The sequence below is a fragment of the Monodelphis domestica genome, chromosome 1 (genome assembly GCF_027887165.1).
Source record: "Monodelphis domestica isolate mMonDom1 chromosome 1, mMonDom1.pri, whole genome shotgun sequence".
Classification (NCBI taxonomy): Eukaryota; Metazoa; Chordata; class Mammalia; order Didelphimorphia; family Didelphidae; genus Monodelphis; species Monodelphis domestica.
Genome location: NC_077227.1, coordinates 716,243,381 through 716,263,171, shown reverse-complemented (window position 1 = coordinate 716,263,171; position 19,791 = coordinate 716,243,381). Strand labels below are relative to the sequence as shown.

At 35.7% G+C, this 19,791-nt stretch overlaps 1 protein-coding gene across 5 annotated transcripts in view; it reads left to right on the top strand.

The window, feature by feature from the left end:
- HYDIN (HYDIN axonemal central pair apparatus protein) overlaps positions 1-19,791 on the top strand; it is a 451,163-nt gene that overhangs the window by 113,496 nt on the left and 317,876 nt on the right. For all 5 annotated transcript variants that reach the window (XR_008917906.1, XM_056824703.1, XM_056824709.1 and 2 more), the window contains exon 8: positions 9,866-10,067. Coding sequence is in view for 4 of the 5 variants with exons in the window: in XM_056824703.1 (XP_056680681.1) it covers positions 9,866-10,067 (202 nt within the window). In the remaining variant the exon portion in view is untranslated. The remainder of the gene's footprint in view (positions 1-9,865; positions 10,068-19,791) is intronic.

Sequence of the window (19,791 nt, the reverse complement as noted above, 5' to 3'; positions counted from 1 at the left end):
AGCATCCTTACACTAATTTCTGGAAGCTCTCCTGTGTCATACTTTCACCCTCTGCACAAACCAGAAGACTTAAAGTGCCCCAAAGATTGCTGGTCTACCTATTTAAATCTATCAGCATTATCAATGGCTTTCCCTCCTTAAATATCCCACCCCAGGACGCCCTTGTATGCCCATAAGGGAGGTGAAATCCAACTCAGCTGGAACTTCTTGGCACTATCCCTAGCTGTAGTGCTGACTAAGCTCATAGCACTGAGCTTTACCCCTATCCGTGGTGCTGACCAATTCTTAAAAACAATGCGAACATGAGTTTTTGGCTGTCATAGGTTCTTAAACAACTTAGTGTATTCAGGAGAATGTCACAACAGCAAGGTGAATGTCACATTCATAATTTTAAATTACTTTTCCTCCTGGGATTTCTAAATTTAATATAGAATAAAAGGGCTCCAAATACTTTTATTTTAGCAAGATGGTCCTTCGCACATTTCCCATAAGCTTGCCAGGTCTAAATATTTAATTACATTTCTGCATAATTGATCCCATTGTTGGATTTCTTTCTTTTCTGAATTTTGTCAATTGTTTCCAGATAGTATTTCTTTTATCAGTGACTTTTAAGGCTTAATTTTTAAGGAAATAAATTAATATTGGTTTGGAGGTAATTTTTATATCTTGTTTAGAATTGTTTTAGAATTACTAGCTTCCTGAGGTCTTAGAAACTGCCTGAACCCTGTAGAAGTCTCATATGAAGTGAGATAAATCTATTGACTGATGCACAATAATCCATTGGGGTTAAAAAGGCAAAAGAGAAGTTTTTGTGCCTCAGAATTGTGGCATTTTGCTTTACGGAAAAGTGATGTTCCTAAGAGAATGTACTTCCTTCTGTATTGCATGTTATAAATGATCAATGATCAGAACCTGTGATTTTTCATTATTGAGAAATAGTAATGAGTTCTTAAGAATTATTAACCATGGAACTAGTCCCAGGCAACAGTGATCATTATTTTTTTCTTCCACTATATAATCATCATTTTGTCATTCTTTGAAATGTAGGTTAATTTCATTGGAGGGTGGAAATTGACCATGGCCTCTTGATTAAAGTCTCTGATTTCTCAGTGCATTCAGTAACCATGCTGCAGACTGCTAACTTTCTTTCTAATTATCATTGTTATGAGGTGTTTAAATAGTATTCACCATGTTCCAGATGACATGTTTGCATTCCTCAGAAAACTATCATTGATTTTTATTTGTTTGTTTGTTTAAATGCTGCCAAGAAATTCCTCTTCTCTTGCTGGCAACACCATCCTAACCTATCATTCCACTGATTAAGGAGTTGCAGTGTGTATTTTTACCAAAAGTTCATATAATAACAACTGGTATTTTTAAATCAGAATCTATATTTGTAAATAGCCCATGCCACTTGTAGCTTGCTATGAAAATATTTGGCTCCAATCCATTTTCCCAATTTTGTTTTGTATTAATTCTCTCAATATCTTCTAACTTGGCCTGTTTGATTTGACCATGCTAGTGTATTTCCTTCTTACTTCAATCTTTTTAGAATCCTTAGTTTCCTTCAAGGGTCAGCTCAAGTACCACCTCCTGTGGCATTCCTTTCATTGTACTTTGTCCTTTTAAAAAATTAGCATGCATTATTGATTTAAATAGGAGGCCATATAATCGTACAGTGGGGAAACCACTGATATTTGGAGTTGGAAGTCCTGGATTCAAAGCCAAGTTCTGCTACTCCTTGGTGATCTTCAGCAAGTTACTAATGTTTGGGGGCTCCATTTCCTCATATATAAAGTGAAGATGTACTAGGTGACTAGGATAAGAGATAGAATGGTGGACATGGAGGCAGAAAATTAAATTCTGGGTTCAAATCTTGCCTTACTACATTTACTAGCAATGTCACTATGAATATGTTACTCATCATGTGTAAACCTTCATTTGATCATCTGTAAAATAAGGTGGTTGGGTTACATGGTTTCTAAGATCTAACGCAGCTCTAAATCTATAATCTTATGATATCAAAGGGCATTGATAACTCTTCAGCCATATGATATACTATGTGTACCCAACCTTTTTGAGTAAAATGTAAGCTTCTTGAGGCAAAGAGCTGTTTGACTTAAGGCTTTAAAAGTTGTTTGTTTTATCAATATAAAAATTGTTGCACTGCTTATTTCCTTAACTCTGAATTCATTTTTTCAAGTCTTTCCACATTTCTTTGAAGCTTTTCCTTTCATGATTTCTTATGGCACAACAATATTCCATTATTCATTTGACATAATTTGTGTAGGCATTCAATAATTGATGCTCCCCCTAGTTTCCAGTTCTTTGCTACCCATCTCCAAAAAGAGCGACTATATTTTTGTACATATGAGATCTCTAGTTATGAGGTATTTCCACTGCATCATAGCACATATTATCCATTCAACTACTTATCATAGCCTGGGTAATAGTTATTCTTCATCCATTTGGCTTTCTCTATGTGGATAATTAGACCAAACGCTATTGAGTAACAATGAATCTCTATAGGAGCCTATGCAGTGCTTCAGGGATGGATAAATTCAGAACAATGTCATCTACAAACAGTAATATGCAGGACATCAGTGTCTCCTTTCAAATTTGGACTTGGTACAGGATAGTCTCTTGATGGGGCAACTACCTTGGGCAAATACTTCTTGTTTTATGCCTCTCAGTGTTAATCATCAGGAGGTTGTTAAACAAAGTTATCCTTGTTGTTATATTTTTCAAAGAATCTCGTGATTTTTAACATACATGGAGAAAACATTAGGTTTATTGTCAAAAGACTTGGACTTTATTTCCCTTTACCACATATAGCAAATCAGTTAACCTCTCTGGACTTCAATTTCCTCATATGCAAAATGAGAGAATTAGACTCAATCGTGTCCATTGTCTCTTTGAGTTCTAGTTCTGTGATCCTTTGACCAAAAGAGCTCATATTGCAGTACATATATCAGAAACAGATGCTGTAAATAGTGCACTGGGCTTAGAATTGAAGATGAGGAGAGAAGATTGTTTTGTTCTTATAAAGTTCTTAAAAATTCAAAGTCTCTTTTTTAACAAATGCTCTTTTTTTCCCCCCTTCTCTTTGCCTACTCCTTCCACTTTCTCTTCTCTTCTTCTTCCTGCTCCCTTTCCTTCATCATCAATAGGCAGTTATTAAGATATTTTTGGTGATGCTAGATGTTATAGAATAATACTGCAATCTCTGAAGAATTTTAGTGAAGGGGTTATCCAAAGGGAATGGCCTGTAATAGACATGAATAGGTTGTGACACAAGGATGAGTCACACAGATTGGGAAGGCATGGATGGATTATAAATGTTGTATCATTGGAGGGAAATATCCAAATGATTAGGATCATAGATCCATAGAAGTGTAGTCAATACACATGGTTAACTGACTTTTTAATTGGTGGTTCTTATACCAACACATCCTGAGCATTCAAAAAGCCTCCTTCATAATTCAGAAAACTTGTTTTAAAATAGTGAGTTTTTGCTGACCTAGTGGGTGTCATAAAGGACATTTGTTATTAGTGTCCTAGAATGGTTTTCTTTCAAGGCCAGTGGAAAAGAGGTGACACTGCTTTTGCTAGACATAGGGAATCAGGAAATAGTTGATGCAACTTTTATCTTTTCCATTTAATATGGGCCATTGTCGTAGATGCTGCACCTCTTGTCTTTAATAATTCCACTATCTAAAAAGTCAAAGACAATTTCCTTTTTCATTTTCTCTTATTATTTGCCATCTTTTCACCTTGTTCCCTTGTGAATATCTCCCCCAAATTTCTCCTTACCTTCTCACACCTTTACTGCCAGCTCAATCACCTTTCTCTTTTTACCCTCACTCAGCATTTTCCTCTCAGGTATTATTTCAACTAAGGGGCCAGATCTGGGCAGGTAATTTTCCAGCAAAGGTATCATAATATATTGTCATTAAATATAGCAGTAATTGACATTTTAGTTTTTCAAATGGAAGCACATGCATTTATAATAGTAAAATATTCAAAACCTATAAGATCATTCCTTTTATAAAGGTTATTAATTTAGAAAAATGTAAAAATACAATGCAAAATTCATGTGATGATTTTGTTGTCAAAACTTTAATAGAGCATCTTTGGATTTATATTGGTTTATTCTAAGACCCCCTTTCTTAAGGATTTATAATCATACCAATGCTTAAACTAAAACTTAATATCACTTCAGAATCCTTCCATTTTGACTACCCCTCAATCTCCTATTCTTGTTCCCTAAATGAACAGAGGACTTAGCCCATAGAGACCATTAACTATGAGTTTTATCTTTTCTTCTTTACATTTTAAACCCTTTGTCATCATCCTCTGTTCTAGCCTATTTTTTTTTACTAGAGTAAGAAGATGACGAGATAGCTCTTCTCATTTCCAAGGCTAGTCATTCAATTTGTAATCTTGATCTCATCCTCTCCTGTTTACTAAATGTATTATATTGCATGGACAATTATTCCCCTCCCTTCTCTGATTTTCAATCTCTTCCTATCTACTGTCCCTTTTCTGCTGCTTACAAACACACCCCATCTTTATGAAAACAAGTCCTCTCTTGACCATACCATTGCTTCAAATTTTAGATTTCTATCTCTCCTTTTCACAGACTAGAAAAAGCTGTTTACTTTTCTTGCTTCCACTTCCTCTCCTTTCACTCTCTCCTAGTGGGCAGGCACTCTATTATTTTGCTGTATCCTCAATTCTTACCATATTACATAGCACATAGTAAGCCCTTAAAAATGCTTCTTGACTAATGTGATCCTCACAACAACCTTCTGAGGCAGATACTATTATTACTTTCATTGTACAGATGAGGAAACTGAGGTTGAGGTAAATGATTTGCCCAGCTAGCAAGTGGAAAGGTAGACTTTGAACTCAGGTCTTTTTGATTCCAAGTCCATTGCTTAAAACCCATATGGCACCTACCTGCCTATATCTCACTATTGCCATTACATTTTTCCCCAACCCTCCATCCCAACTATTGTGTTATTGTTCAGTTGTCTCAGTTGTATTTGACTCTTTGTGATCCCATTTTTTGGCAAAGATCCTGGAGTGGTTTACCATTTCCTCCTCTAACTCATTTTACAAATAAGGAGCTGAGGCAAACAGAGTTAGATGACTTTCCCAGGGTGACACAGCTAGAAATTGTATAAGGCCAGATTTGAACTCAGGAAGGTGAGTCTTTTTGACTTCAGGCATGGCATTATATCAACTGTACCATCCCCATGAAAAACAAAAAAAAAAACCTCTCAATAAATAAGAATAGTTAAGCAAAAGAAACTCACATAGTGCTTTATCCTTTTGCACCTTGAGCCAGAAAGTGGGTAATATGAGCTATCATATGTTCTGTGGAGATATGGTTAATCATTGCTTTGATCAAAATGTCTAAATCTTTCAATGGTGCTTTTAAAAAAATCATCACAGAAACAAACTACTTGAAGGTAGGGGACTGACTTTTTTCTGTTTTCTCCTGATCCTGCTCACCTCAATCAATTTCAGTTAATACAGGTTTCTCTAAAACGATCTTACATCATTTCTTTCAGAGAGGTATTCTATTGTATCCCTCTGCTATTAATTGTTCAGAAACAACCCAATTTATATACTACCCTTTTTTGTTTCCAGTTCTTTTCTTTTGCCTTTGAATCCTCCCTTTAGGATTGGGAAGTTTGTTTTGCTTACTATTATACCCTTCCTTGGTATTCTCTTTCCTTTTAACCCATCCTCTCCCTATGCTTGCCTTTTTAGGTGTGTGTTGAATTGGATGTGTTACTACACCAAACTCTGTGTATGTATGTGTGTGCTTGTGCGTTGCATATTCAACCTTCCCTTGTACAATTTAGATAAGAGTGAGATTGATCTAATGGCTGCCTACACCCACCTCTTCCTCTGTTTGTATGTTCTTCTTCTCATACATCCCATTTATGAGAAATAGCATGTTCCACCCCTCTTTCTACACAGGCGTAAATATTTCTTCACACTTTCTCCACTTTAAATCCCTCAACAGAGCCAATCCATTCTCAGGTCCTCTTTATTTCGTATTTAACTTCCTCAGTATCTTTTGAGATTATTAAGATTAGTAAGAGGCACATTTTTCTTTTCCCCTTATTAGAATGCTAGCTCTTCATTATCATACAGTCCCTCTAATAGACCTTTATAGGTCTCTTTTTGACTCATGCTTGCAGTTCAAAGTTCCTATTTAGCTCTGTTCTTTTGAACTGGAATTCTTAGAAGTCCTTTGTTACATTTTCTGTGTGATCCATTACAAGTCACTTAATATCAGGTTAGGACCTCTATAATTTCTCAACTGAAAAAGACAGTTAAACTGAGCTAAACAACTGACATGCCCCTGTTGTCACTGTTGGAAATAGTTAACTTGTTGTAATATTGGTCTATCCATTCATCCGAGTAAAGACTCACACATGGATGTAGGTATATATAATCTATGTAGCACAATCCTCAAATTTTAGCATTTATAGTTGTCTAGAACTATTGAATAGAATCTACACAAAATAAGAAAATTGTCTCTGTCCCTGAGCATATACTATATATATATATATATATACAGTAGACTATATTTTAAATAAATTTCAATTAATATTTTTTGTTTCTGACATCACCATATTATCCCATATACTCATTCCCTCCCTCTCCCCAAGAGTTGTCTCATATGACAAATAGTATTTTTAGAGAGAGAAAAACCAAGAATTCAAAAAGAAACAGAGGGTTGCCTTCAAAAACATAAAATGAGACACCAAATGGATCAAATCACGAAATTGAGATTTTAATAATCCAATCACCGAGGGAAAAAGTCCAGCATGTTGTAAAATAACTTATTAAAGAAAAATAAATCTGACCAAGAGGGATTGGTGAATTATATCAAGTGTTTAAAGAGTAACTGATCACCATACCATACAAATTATTCTCAAAATTAAGAACGAAAAAAATTTCAAACTCCTTTTATAAGACAAATAAAACCAGGATTTTTAGGTTGAGCACTGGATTTGGATTCAAATTCCTCTTTAGATATTTACAAAGCTATGTGATCATTGGCAAGTCATTTACTCTCTAAGGTTCATTTTCCTCATTGTAAAAATAAGGAGGTTGAACTAAATTAAGATCTTCTCCAGCTCTAAATCTATGATTCTGTGGTAAAGCAAAGAAAGAGAATTTTATTTGTTAAATAATAGTTTATTTTCCCCAATTGCATTTAAAAACAATTTTTAGCATTAAAAATTTTTAAATCTGAGTTCCATATATTCTCTCTCTCTAAGATGGTATGCCATTATTTCCATATTAGTAATGTTATGGAAGAAAACACAGACCAAAACATGAAAAAATGAAGAAAGTGTAAATATATGCTTTGATCTGCATTTAGACTCATCAATTCTTTCTCTGGAGGTACATAGCATTTTATTTTCATCATGAATCTTTTGGAATTGTCTTGGTTTGTTGTATTGCTAAGAAAAGCTGTCAATCATAATTGACCATCATTACAATAGTGTTGTATGTTGTATGTTGTTCTGGTTCTGCTCACTTCACTTTGCATCAGTTCATATAAGTCTTTCCAGATTTTTAGAAAGAGAATTTAAATCAACATCCCTAGTGAATATTAATGCAGGAATCCATCACCTCCCAAGGATTTAATTATCACTTCTATGTATCTGATTCCCATATTTACTCCATCTCTTTCTTGAGATCAGCCCTGTTTCTCCCACTACCTGCCAGATCAGAGATGTGCAAGCACCCTGCAACACTCCCCAGTGTATACAGATTCAAATAAAAGATAATGAAGACATATTTGACAAAATTAATGGGGGAAATGATGAATCAGTTTTTCTACATGAAGACTTTGAGGTCCCTATGGGACATGAAGATAAAGATGTCTGGTACAGTGATGTCAAACTCAAACAAAAACTAGGGCCACTCAGTTGTATGTAAGGATCCCACTGGGTGACATATTGACTTAGAAAACCACAAATTAACATTATGAATGCTTTATTATATTTTAATTAATTTTATTTTCATAGTATCCATTTGTTCTTAGATTATCTTTCCATTATCTGTCTTCCAGATCTTTTATCTAACATTTTCTTCTGTTTTTTCAGTCTTTTCATTTTGCTCTTAATATGTCTTGTTATTACTCGAGGTCACTGATTTCTACTTAGCACATTTGAATTTTCAAGGAATCTGGTATGTAGGTAATGTTTACTTTTTTCTAAGGTATTGATTTTCTTTCTAAATTTTTCTTCTAGAACTTTTAATGTAATTTAGAAATTGCTTATCTCATGTATTTTAAGTGTTTATGTAGTTGGAAAAATTTGATTTTATCCTTTGAGTCTCACCCTAAAATTATTATGGAGTTACTTCATCCTTCAAGGCTGGGGTTTTTAATATCTCTAGGGACAGCAACGGATAGAGTTCTAGACCTAGAGTCAGGAAGACCTAAGTCAACTCAAACTTGGCCTCCACTTCCACCTAGCTTTGGCTGGAAATGCCCCAGGGCTTTGGGAACCCCAGTGGAAGGCCAAGAGGGGCCGCAGCAGCTTCTGCCTGGCTTCACACAAAGAGCGTGGAATTGTGAGTCAGGACACTCCACCTTGTGACCTCTGGCAAGACCTTTTCCCATCACTGGGCCTCAGTTTCCCAATTTGTAAAAAACAAATGGTTGGACTATTTTGCCTCTACCTTGCTTACCGGGGGAGCTAGCTGGTTCAGGGAAGAGAGTACCAGACCTAGAGTCAGGAGGACCTGAGTTCAAATCTGGTCTCAGACACTTCCTAGCTGTGTGACCCTGGGCGAGTCCTTTCTCCCTGTTGGCCTCTGGCCTGGGCAAGTAATTAACCCTCTTTTCCTCAGTTTTCTCATCTGTAATATGAGCTGAAGAAAGAAATGGCAAACCACTCTAGTATTTTTGCCAAGAAAATCCTAAATGAGGTACCAAGAGACAGGTACAACTTAAATGACTGAACAATAAGAATTTCTAAATATACTGCTCAGTTTCTTCTTTGGTTGACTCATCTCTCTGGCTTTATTTTTTTGAATTGGGGCTTTGGGTTGAGGTACCCTGCCTTTTTTCAGTGGGGATGTTTAAGGCTTTGTTTGGTCTCAGCTGGTATGTGGTGACATGATCGAGCTGAACTTATGGTCTTTGAACTTCATTGTGCTAGAGGGTTTAAGGATCCTTTATAGTATCTTAAGACATGGGCATGGACCTTGGGAGCATGTGGGATTGTTTGCTCTGAATGCTACATGTCACACTAATTGCTCACATTCCTGAAGCTTCTAGGGTTTTCCCCTATGGATTTCTAACCACCCACCCTAGAGGTTTCTAACTATACTGAAGCTTTCTTAAGGGAGTCTTTTTCTTTTTCAGGGTGCATGAGGCTCTAGTTGTACTAGGAAGTCCTCACCTAGTTTGCTAGCACTGGCTTTGTTGGCATCAATTTTTTTCTATGTTTCTGCATTTGGGGATAGAGATCACCTACTGTAATTACTCACTGGATGCTTTGATCACTCTTTAGCCCAGTTCTGATTACATATCTTTGCTGGAATAGGTTTGTGGAAGTTGGGCATTCTGCCTCTATTCAGGCCACCATCTTGGTTTGTACCTGGAATGTCCTTTTTCTCCATTTCATGTAAAACCTTATACCCTTGAAGAGTCAGCTCAAATGCCAACTCCTTCAAGGAGCCTTTCAGATTCTCCCAGCTATTAACCCCATCTCCAATCAGTTTTGTATATATCCTGTATTTACAAAACTTACATATAAAAGGATCTATTGGCTGATAGGAATAAAAAATCAATCCGTGTTTTTCTTTTGCTTCCTCCTAGGAGAAAAGGTTGCTGTAAGCTTGTATGGAGCTGGTGCAGATGTGAATATTAGACTGGACAAGAATTCTTTGACCATTGAAAAAACCTATATATCTCTGGCCAATCAAAGAAATATAATCATTCACAATCGAAGCAATATCATTGCATATTACCAGTGGAAACTATATGCTACCCAAGAAGAAGAGGATGGAAAAAAATCTAGGTTTGTAAAAAAAAAAATCTGTTCCAATGATCTCATATGAGGGAATGGAAAATTAGGTCACTTGAGACAATTAACATCTTTTATTCACAAATAATAAGTTTAGAACCAATTGATTCAAACTAGATACTTTAGAATATGTATTAGCTAGATTACAGTTACTTTTTTGAGTGTACTTTTCTGAAAACAAAAAAAGTATGTATATATCTATATATATATATATATAAAGTCTTGAAAATTTAGTCCATTCCTGTTATCCTGTTTTACATATAGGGAAATTGAGACCTAGAGAGGGAAGTGCCTTGCCTGAGATCATACAGGTAGTAAACAGCAAAATCAAGACTTGAGTCCCCTTTCTCTAAAACCACCCACCCATCCTTCCTTTCCCTTTAATTTAGCCAGAATTTATGGAATGCTTATGTACCTGGTCTTAGGATGGGTACTACAACTTAAGTTTAAGAATGATGCATATTCATTCTTCTTTAAAAAGGTTTATTGATGCTTTGGGGATATATCACATTAATTTAGAAATATATTCTAATCCCCTCCCCCACATTCCCTACTTTGTCTGCAAAACCTTAGAACCAAGAAACAAAATGGTTAAACACAACAACTTTTTATAGAACATGTAAGTCCTGTTCTCTCCCCCTCCTCTCTTCTAGTGTATTTTAATTTTCTTCTCTATATTAATTTGTTGCTACTATTTACAAACTAATCTTCATGTCTTTATTGTTTTCCCTGCTTTCCAAAAAGTTTATCAGATTTTATGTGTATTTTCAGGGGGGGAAAAAAACCTTATTTGGACAAGGATCAGTTAAGAAATTGTGATTGACTATTTCAAGATCCTAGAAATTTGCTTCTTTCTTTTATCCATTGAGCTACAGTATATCTCTCATTCATTAGACTCTATCATCCCCTAAAGCTATTGTCCTACATTTCTCTTCTTCTTAACCAAACTCCTTTAAAGAGCTGTTTATACTTGCTGACTCCACTTCTTCCCCTAACATTCAATTCTCAATCCTTTGCTATCTGGCTTCTGACAATCACTCAGATGAAATTGCTCTGGCTGAAGTAAGAGATGTCCCCATAATTGCCAAATTTGATGGCATTTTCTCAGTCTTAATTTTCCTCAATTCATCTGTTGTGTCAGACACAGTTAACTATCCTTTCTTCCTTTCCCTTCCCTTCCCTTCCCTTCCCTTCCCTTCCCTTCCCTTCCCTTCCCTTCCCTTCCCTTCCCTTCCCTTCCCTTCCCTTCCCTTTCCCTTTCCCTTTCCCTTTCCCTTTCCCTTTCCCTTTCCCTTTCCCTTTCCCTTTCCCTTTCCCTTTCCTTTTCCCTTTCCCTTTCCCTTACCTCCCATCTTAGAATCAATACTGTGTATAGATTCCAAGGCAGAAGACTGGTAAGGGCTAAGCAATGGAGGTCAAGTGACTTGCCCAGGATCACACAACTAGGAAGTGTCTTGAGGCCAGATTTGAACCCAGGAGTTCTAGTCTCTGGGCCTGGCTCTTAATCCAATGAGCCACCCAGCTGCCCCCACCAACATTTCTTTGAGAATACTGTTTCTACTCTGGTTCATGACACTACATTCTCCTTCTTCTCTTCTATCTGACCACACCTTCTCAGTCTTGGTGACTAGTTCATACAATACCTCCATAGATGTAAGGTTTCCTCAATATTCTGTCTTACACCTCCTTCTCTTTTCCCTCTATACACTCTCTCTAGGTAACCTCATCAATTCCTGTGAGTTTAATGACCATTTCTGTGCAGAATACTCCTAAATCTTTAGGTTCAGCCTGTCTCTCCCACTGAGCTTCAGTCAAGCATTCATAGTTTCCTATTCAACTTTTCTCCTCTCTTCTTCAGTCTCTGAGCAGGAAAGGAGGCCCTCTGTCTTGTCAAGGCTTGCCCTATGCTCCTCTCTGTTCTCATATTTTCTAGGATCTTGTCTCCTCATTCATTCTAGTTCCATCTTATATCTTCATTCTATCCTTTTACTCATTCTTTGTGGGTTACACATATGCTTATGTTTTACCTGTATTTCAGAAAAATTTCCCTTGACCCTCCTATCTCTTGGGCTATCAACCTACATCTCTCTTGTCTTTTGCTGAAAACCTAGAAAGAATAGAGCATACTTGCTATCTTTTCTTCCTCACTACTCTCCATCACTTTTTGGCTTTTGCCAAAATTGTCAATGGTGTTTGCCTGGATGAAGTTATTTTTTATCCTATCATATCAGATTTTTTGAACCCCAGTGGCAAAATGGAGTGTGTTAGCTACTACTCCTTCCCAGCTTTATATCTTTTGCATATTTGGTAAGTGGACCACCTCTACCCTTATGCAAATAGGTAATGAAAGTATTAATCAAACAACACAGGTTCAAGGCACAGCTATCTGTACACTCTACTAGAGACTTTCATCAAAATTACATGGACCAGTGACTATTCTTTGGGTTGAAACATGCAAACTTCTCAGTCTGTCTAATTGTACTAACATCTAGCTTATACCTTTCCATCTCTTCCAAAATATCATAGCAGGAGAAATTTTGCTAACTGTTTTCCCAAAACCCATATAGACTCTCTGCAGCATTCTTCTGATTTACTAGGCTAGTAATATCATAAAAACAAGAAACAAAGATTAACACCTCCTCTGGTAGGGCCTGGAGCCCAAGGGGATACACTGGCATGTATCAGACAACTAGGAAGTACCTGAGGCTAAATTTGAACACATGACCTGTTCACTGAGTCACCTAGATGCCTCCTAGACATAATCCTCTTAAGTTATTCACTTCCAAAATCTGCTTTCTCTTTAAACTAATAAGCTTTAATAGATACACGTATTTTAGTATACAACGAACAAGAAAGACCTTATAATGAACTGTTAATGTCAATTACATACTTTTAAAAGGAAATATAACAAAGAAGTAAAAAAATTGCTCTATTCCTAACAGTTTTTATTGTCTTCTGTGCATTTAAAATATTTTATCGGTGCTTTTATAATTGCATATTTATCATTTCCCACTAAACTACCTTCCCTAAATAGAAACATTCTCTTGTAATAAATATGTATAGTCAAGAAACATGATGGGCATGTCTGAAAAAGCATCATTATATTATGTCCTTTTAATCCACTAATGTTCTATCTTATTAGTCTAGATTTTTCATGTTTTTGAAATATGCATCCATTTCATTTGACTTAGCAGTTTTATTCACCAATAAGTAATTTCTAATAATTTCCTTTATTTCCTATGCAATTGCCATACATTTCCTTTTGGATTTTGATAATTGGCTTTCTTCCTTTTTAAAAATACAATATGTACAGCTTTCAGTTTCATTCGTATTCTCTATAAAAATATAGCTCCTAGTTTCCTTCACCAACTCAATGTTTTTCATTGTCATTTTTGTTTATCTTTGTTGGGTTTTTTTTGTGTTGATGTATTTCTATTTGTTCCTTTTCCAGTTTTTCCCCCAATGTTATGTTCTTTCTCTCTTTCACTAATGAATGTGTATGGGGATATAAATGTTCCATTAGAGACTGTGTTCAGCCAGTCAACTTATCAACAAGCATTTTTAAAGTCCCTCTTATGTGTCAGACACTGTGCTGTTAAGTCATTCTTACACTCAAGAAATATATTCTATTAGTGGAGACATGGACACATAAAGGTAAGTTCAAAATAGATGTGAGATGATTGGATGGATCAGAAAAGAATTTGTGTAGAAGCTGGTGCTTGGGTTCAATCTTGAAGGTGTGGATGAGAGAGATACAGTATGCATTGCAATGACTTGGATTTTGTAAGGAAAACTCATGCAGGGAGGAAATGGAACTTTGGCTGACAATGGGAGATGGGACTGGAACCTCCAGCTAAGAAAAGCAAATGGACAGTTGGGAAAGAGTTCTTGTCCCTTCTGAAATGAGAGGGGAAAGAGCAACCTCGCTGAACTTAACCTGATATAATCCCTCATTTATCTGAAGAGAACCAGATTAGCCTTCTTTCCTCAAAAGTGGTGGATAGAGACTTTTTTTTTCCATTTGGGGAAGGCAAGAGACTATTCACCCATAAGATTTCCCATCAATATCTTCAAACCTGTATCTCTATATCAGGAAATTACACCAGCTTGACTCCACCATGGTCTTCAGGGACTCGGGTTCCCAGACCTAGCCCTCAACCCCTGAAGGGAATTTAGGTTGAAATCAGAAATAGGGACTTCCTGTTTTCTCTCTTCCCTAACCTACCAATCCTGAATCTCCAGACAATAAATAGCTCTTATAAATTATAGAAGAACTAAACATCTCATTCTTCATATGTACTAAGGGGGTCAAGATAATATCCATCCAGAGAAGAGAACAGAAACCACAGATTGAAGGGGGTTTCCTCTTCACTTTTCAGCTCTGAACATAGATCCAACTTCACCTTCTCTGGGGCAGCTCTGCCTGGGAGAGGAAGTGGTGTTTCTCTTTATCTCTTCCCTCCCTCTCAGAGACCTGTCAAGCTTTGGTTCCTGATCCCCCACTAGTACAAAGGATATTAGAGATTTTAAGAAATAGAAGTAAAGGAGTGTATTCTAGGCAAGAAAAGACATGGTGGTAGGAAATGTGGAACTATGTGTTAGTATCATTAAGAAGGTCAGTTGTACTGGATTTTCATTTCTTTTGTTATGATTTTGAGTCTAATGAGAACTACATTGCTCATTATTTTTTAGATTATCAGCTGTAGGAGGAATTTCATTGATAAGCATTGATTCTGTGGTTGCTGGAATCAGATAAAGAATATCTCACTCTGCCCTACATATTACAATTGTAGGAGTTACATCATTGAAATTCGACACTAAAAGTTCAATGGTTGAATTGTGTGGGATTTTTATTATTTATTATTTTATTATTTTTATTATTTCTAAAATGAGTTTATCAGTCTCAGTTTTTTTTTATCAGTAATGATTTATTACTGATGCTATGACACCAAATATAGCTTCTGAAAATGTGAAAAATTATAAAAGTAAAGAAAAAATTAGTAAAATATTTGAAACTGTATGCAGAGATAAATTTTTATTTTATTTTATGAATATATTATTCTCAAAGTTTTATGAACTTTTGATAAATTTTACTGACACTCCAGAGAAGAAATATAACATGGGCAAAAACATGGCCCAGAAGAAATAAATGTAGGAGCATTTCCTCTTATTTACAGTAAAAAACAAAATCATTCCTTTTTCTGTATCTTTTTGGTATCCATGTTCCTTAGTGTTCTAAGGACTATTCAATTAATAAAAAGAATGAAATATGGGATCCTACCAGATGTGTCCAATGATTCATATGTTAAATACCTTATACTTTTAATTTATAGTTTATACTTTTTGTAATCAAAAGGTAATTTTAAAGGATCAGTTGATCCACTTGATCCTTCTAGATTAACTCTCTTATTTCAAGTGTGTTTTTGTAAACAAAATATTGGATTCTACTTTAAGAGTTTTTGCCTTCTTCTTCTGTTTTATGGAACTAGGAGTTTATTTATCTCATTCATTTTAATGATTATGATTGAGAATTGATTTCTCCTATGATTTTTATTATATTTCTCCTCTTTGCTCTCTCCCCTCCTCTTTATAAAGAAAATAGTAGGAAAACAAAGGAAATGAGACTGGCATTAATAATCTATAATTGTGGTGATCTGCTTCCATTCTTCTTTTTCTTTCTTCCCCTAGACTGGACCCACATAAGTCAATGGTTCTTACCCTTTCTTTCTTTCCTTCTGTTTAAACCTCTTGGAGACTTGCCCTTTGTTGTTGGAATTTACTTGTTAGTATTCCTCAACTCTACCTTCCCCCTTAGAACCCATTATTTCTTTCCTACATCACCCATTTCCCTGTTGGATTAAATATATTTCTACACTAAACGTTTTTGTGTCTTCAACACTCCTTTGTGCAGTTCAAATAGGAGGGAGGTTCATCAAATACCCACTCTCATCTTCCTGTTTGTGTACTCTTTTTTTCTGGCATACCCCAATTATGAGAAAGTAAGTTTCTCTCTCTACTTCCTCATTCATTCTCTAAAGTATTATTTTTTTTATTTTCTCTCTTCTTTCTGAAAAATAAGAAAAATAGATAAAACCATTCAGGTCCTACATTTGTCTTTCTTCCTCCTTCTTTGATCTTTGAACTTAGTTTGATTCTTGAGCATAAATCACTTCTCCCATTGGAATATAAGCCTTTTGTCATCACTTAACCTCTTCAAAATATTCAGGAGATAGATAAAGGTATGTTATTCCAATCTCGAGGTAATGATTGAATCTATGAGAGCTGATGAGCTCATCAAGTGAGATGGCAATCAAAAGTTTTAAATTCTTCACAAGTCAAAAAATATAAAAATGAAAAAAAAAACATCAGATGGGTAAGTTAGAAGATCAATGTTAACTATGGAGAGAGCAGTTTCAGGTGGTTCATAATGCCAGAACTAGATTGCAAAGAGTTGAGTCAAAGGAAATAAAATGGAGGACTTATTTTTCTTTCTAATAACTCAGTAGAGAAATGCTGCAGCAAATTACTTGTAGGATTTTTTAACTCTGGGGTTATTACTGTCCTCTTTTCTTATCTATTCATTTAATGCCCCAACAACTATGAGCAATATCTATTCTCTTTCTTTAAAAAAAACACCTTACCTTCTGTCTTAGAATCAATACTATGTATTGGTTCCAAGGCAGAAGAGTGGTAAGGGCTAGGCAATGAATGTGAAGTGCCTTGCCCAGGGTCACACAGCTAGGAAGTGTCTGAGGCCAAATTTGAACCCAGGACCTCCCATCTCTAAGCCTGGCTCTCAATCCACTGAGCTATTCAGCTGCCCACTCCATTCTCTTATTACTCTGTTTTCTTACTTGGTTTTACTCTTATCTTCCCCCTTGATTCCTCTTCCCTTTGAATTCTATTCTCCTTCCTCCACTTAAATTCATTTATTTATCCTCAAGTTCTCTTCCTCCTCTAATACTTGTCCTTTAGCTTGATTCTACCTTATTCTTTAGCTCTAGTCTTTTTCAGCTTCAACTCTTTAATCATTATCTCCTCTGGTGTTCTCCTATTTCACCTTCTCTTCCTTTGAATCCTCAAGTTCTCTGAGTTTCCTCTTTAGATTCTGTCCCTGACTTTCTTTTTTTGTTCTGTAATTCTCCTTCCAGAACCTTCACAATTCCTTTAACTCTCTCCATAACCTTTTCCTACATGTTAGAAGCACACTTGGGTCATCTACAAAATTAGGACTTTTGGATAGATGATTTATAAACCTTCTTCCAGCTTTAGATAATATGACCATATGATTGAGATGAATGCTATGGTTATGGAAGAAATAGCACTATTTGGTCTAGTTCATCAGATAACCTTGATAGATTCTGTAATTGACTTTCCCAGGTATAAGCTCTCCAATGGGAGAGGGGAAACATGTTGAAGGGGTTGAAGAATAAGAAACAACCTGACATCTTGTGCATCTTTACCCTTCACATTGTTAAAATTAAATTGTTAAATTTATTTGTGGTTGGACTCTGAATATATATATATATAATGTGGTTGCCAGGGATTCTAATTTCTAAATCCCAAAATGAATTACTAAAGTAAATGGAATTTATGGTAGTTTATTTACAATATTTACAATAGAAGGAAGATATTAAGGAATGAGAAAGAGAGAGAAAACTCTGGCTTCTTCTGATACCAGTTAGAATTTTTAAGTCCCAGCTAGGGGAAGAGAATCTCAAGAAGATGGGCCTTACCTGGAGATTTCATACCTCCAGAAAGGCGGGGTCACTAAGTCAGCTTTTCACTCACCAATGGTAACAGTCTAAAAGAAGTCTGGGTGTTGGTCTTCTAGTCATTTCTCCGAGTCAAAGCCTGAATGTCCAAATGAATCTCTGAATCTCCAAATGTGTGTCTTCCCTTCAGCTCTGAGTGACTGATTATTCACTCCAAGTCTGGGTGACTGACTGTGTCTGAACTCATCCAAATGTCTGAATCTGAATGACTCTTCAGTCTTTTTTTTTCTCTATTCCTCACTTGTGTCACCTCCTCTAAATTTTCTACCAATCACAGAAGACAGTTTTCTCCAGGACTGTCCATTCTTTAGTTCTCACCTTATTTGGTTAGATTATATATTTTTGAGTTACTTAACACCTCTTTTGTTAAGTTTACCTTTTGAGGTTACTTAACACCTTTTGTGGTTAATTTACCTTTTGAGGTTACTTAACACCTTTTTGTAGTTAAAATCTAAAAATAGATTGTAATTTACAATTCTAGCTTCACTATAAAGGAAGAGCTAAGTACCTTCATTGTTACAATCAGGAGATAGCTAAATCCAATCTTCACAACATTTTAGAGATAGTGTAGAATACTAACTATATAGGAAACTACAGAGTTGATAGCACTGCCTAAGATGATTTCAACAAGCAGAGGATGAAATATACTCCTTTACCTTCTTTCTCTTTCTTTTCATCACTCTCTTTTTAACTTTAATATTGTTTTTCTAATTGCCTTTCTGTCTCTTTAGCCTTCCTTCTTTTTTTTTATCATAGTTGTTTTCCTAAGGAGATGTTATTTTAAAAATTTTGCCCAGCTGTGATTGTGTTGCCTGAATTTGTAAGCTAGGTCCATGGATTTGTTTAATTTTTAAAATACCTTTGTTTGTGCTGTTAGCACAGCAGAAGAATTCTACTTACAAATATTTTGGTTCTGTTTTAATTATTGTTATTTAAAGTAGCTTGTTGATATAATGATAAGCTTTTGCTTTCCATCTTTAAAAGAAATGAAACATTGTAAAGCCTAGTGTTAGGGCATGGACTTTACTCTTTACAGGGTAAAAAGAACCTTGTAAAAAAAAGTAAACCATCCATTAGTTATCCTTTATTCATGCTGCATGAATGGCCCAATTTATTTTCCAGTCATGTAGTTCCCTGTTGCCATCTTTTATGTAGCTTCTCTTATCCTCTTCTGCATTGGTAATATGTTCCATACTATCTGTGACTATCACACACCTTTCTATTGTCCTAAGTTAGGTGAGTGTAAATTTGATTCTTCAAAGGCTGTGACATGCACAGAAATATAGAATAGCCAAAAATATTTATGCATTCTCTTCTTCTTTTCATGAGAAGTTCCTCTTAGCAGTGGTGTCATTTTTCTACCAGACACCTTGTAGTGTCTTGACGTGGTCTTTCCTCAGTGTATCTAGTTTGTCCTGGGATCCTTATCCAGACAATGGAACTACCTGCTGCTGTCTGGTGTACCCTCTGATGTTCAGTGTATCCTCCTCTGTCCTAGATGGTGGGGTGGATATAAACCAAAACTGAAACCAAGGTTGGGATTTTCTTCTCCCCAAGTGATTTTTTCTCAAGGGATTTCTGGAACTGACTCTCTTCTTTTTGCTTCCAGATGCTCACATCTCTGGACACTGATCTGCTTTGCTAATTTATAAATGACCCATAGGACACAGTCAAGTTTCTTCAACTAATTCAAATACATTTCCTCTCTAGTATTGTTGTAGTTTATCTAATAGTTTTAAAGGATTTCTAAATTAATCAAAGACTTTTTGGACTTTGATTCAAGAAAACTGTTTGGGTCTTATTCATACCTACTTCCCACCTCTAATTGATTGTTATCACTCAACAAAGGTATAAAGACTTACCATTTTGTCATTTACTTTAAGTGGGTTGAGGTGAAAGAAGATCACTTCACTTAAACTTGGATAGAGTGAAGAACTTTTATA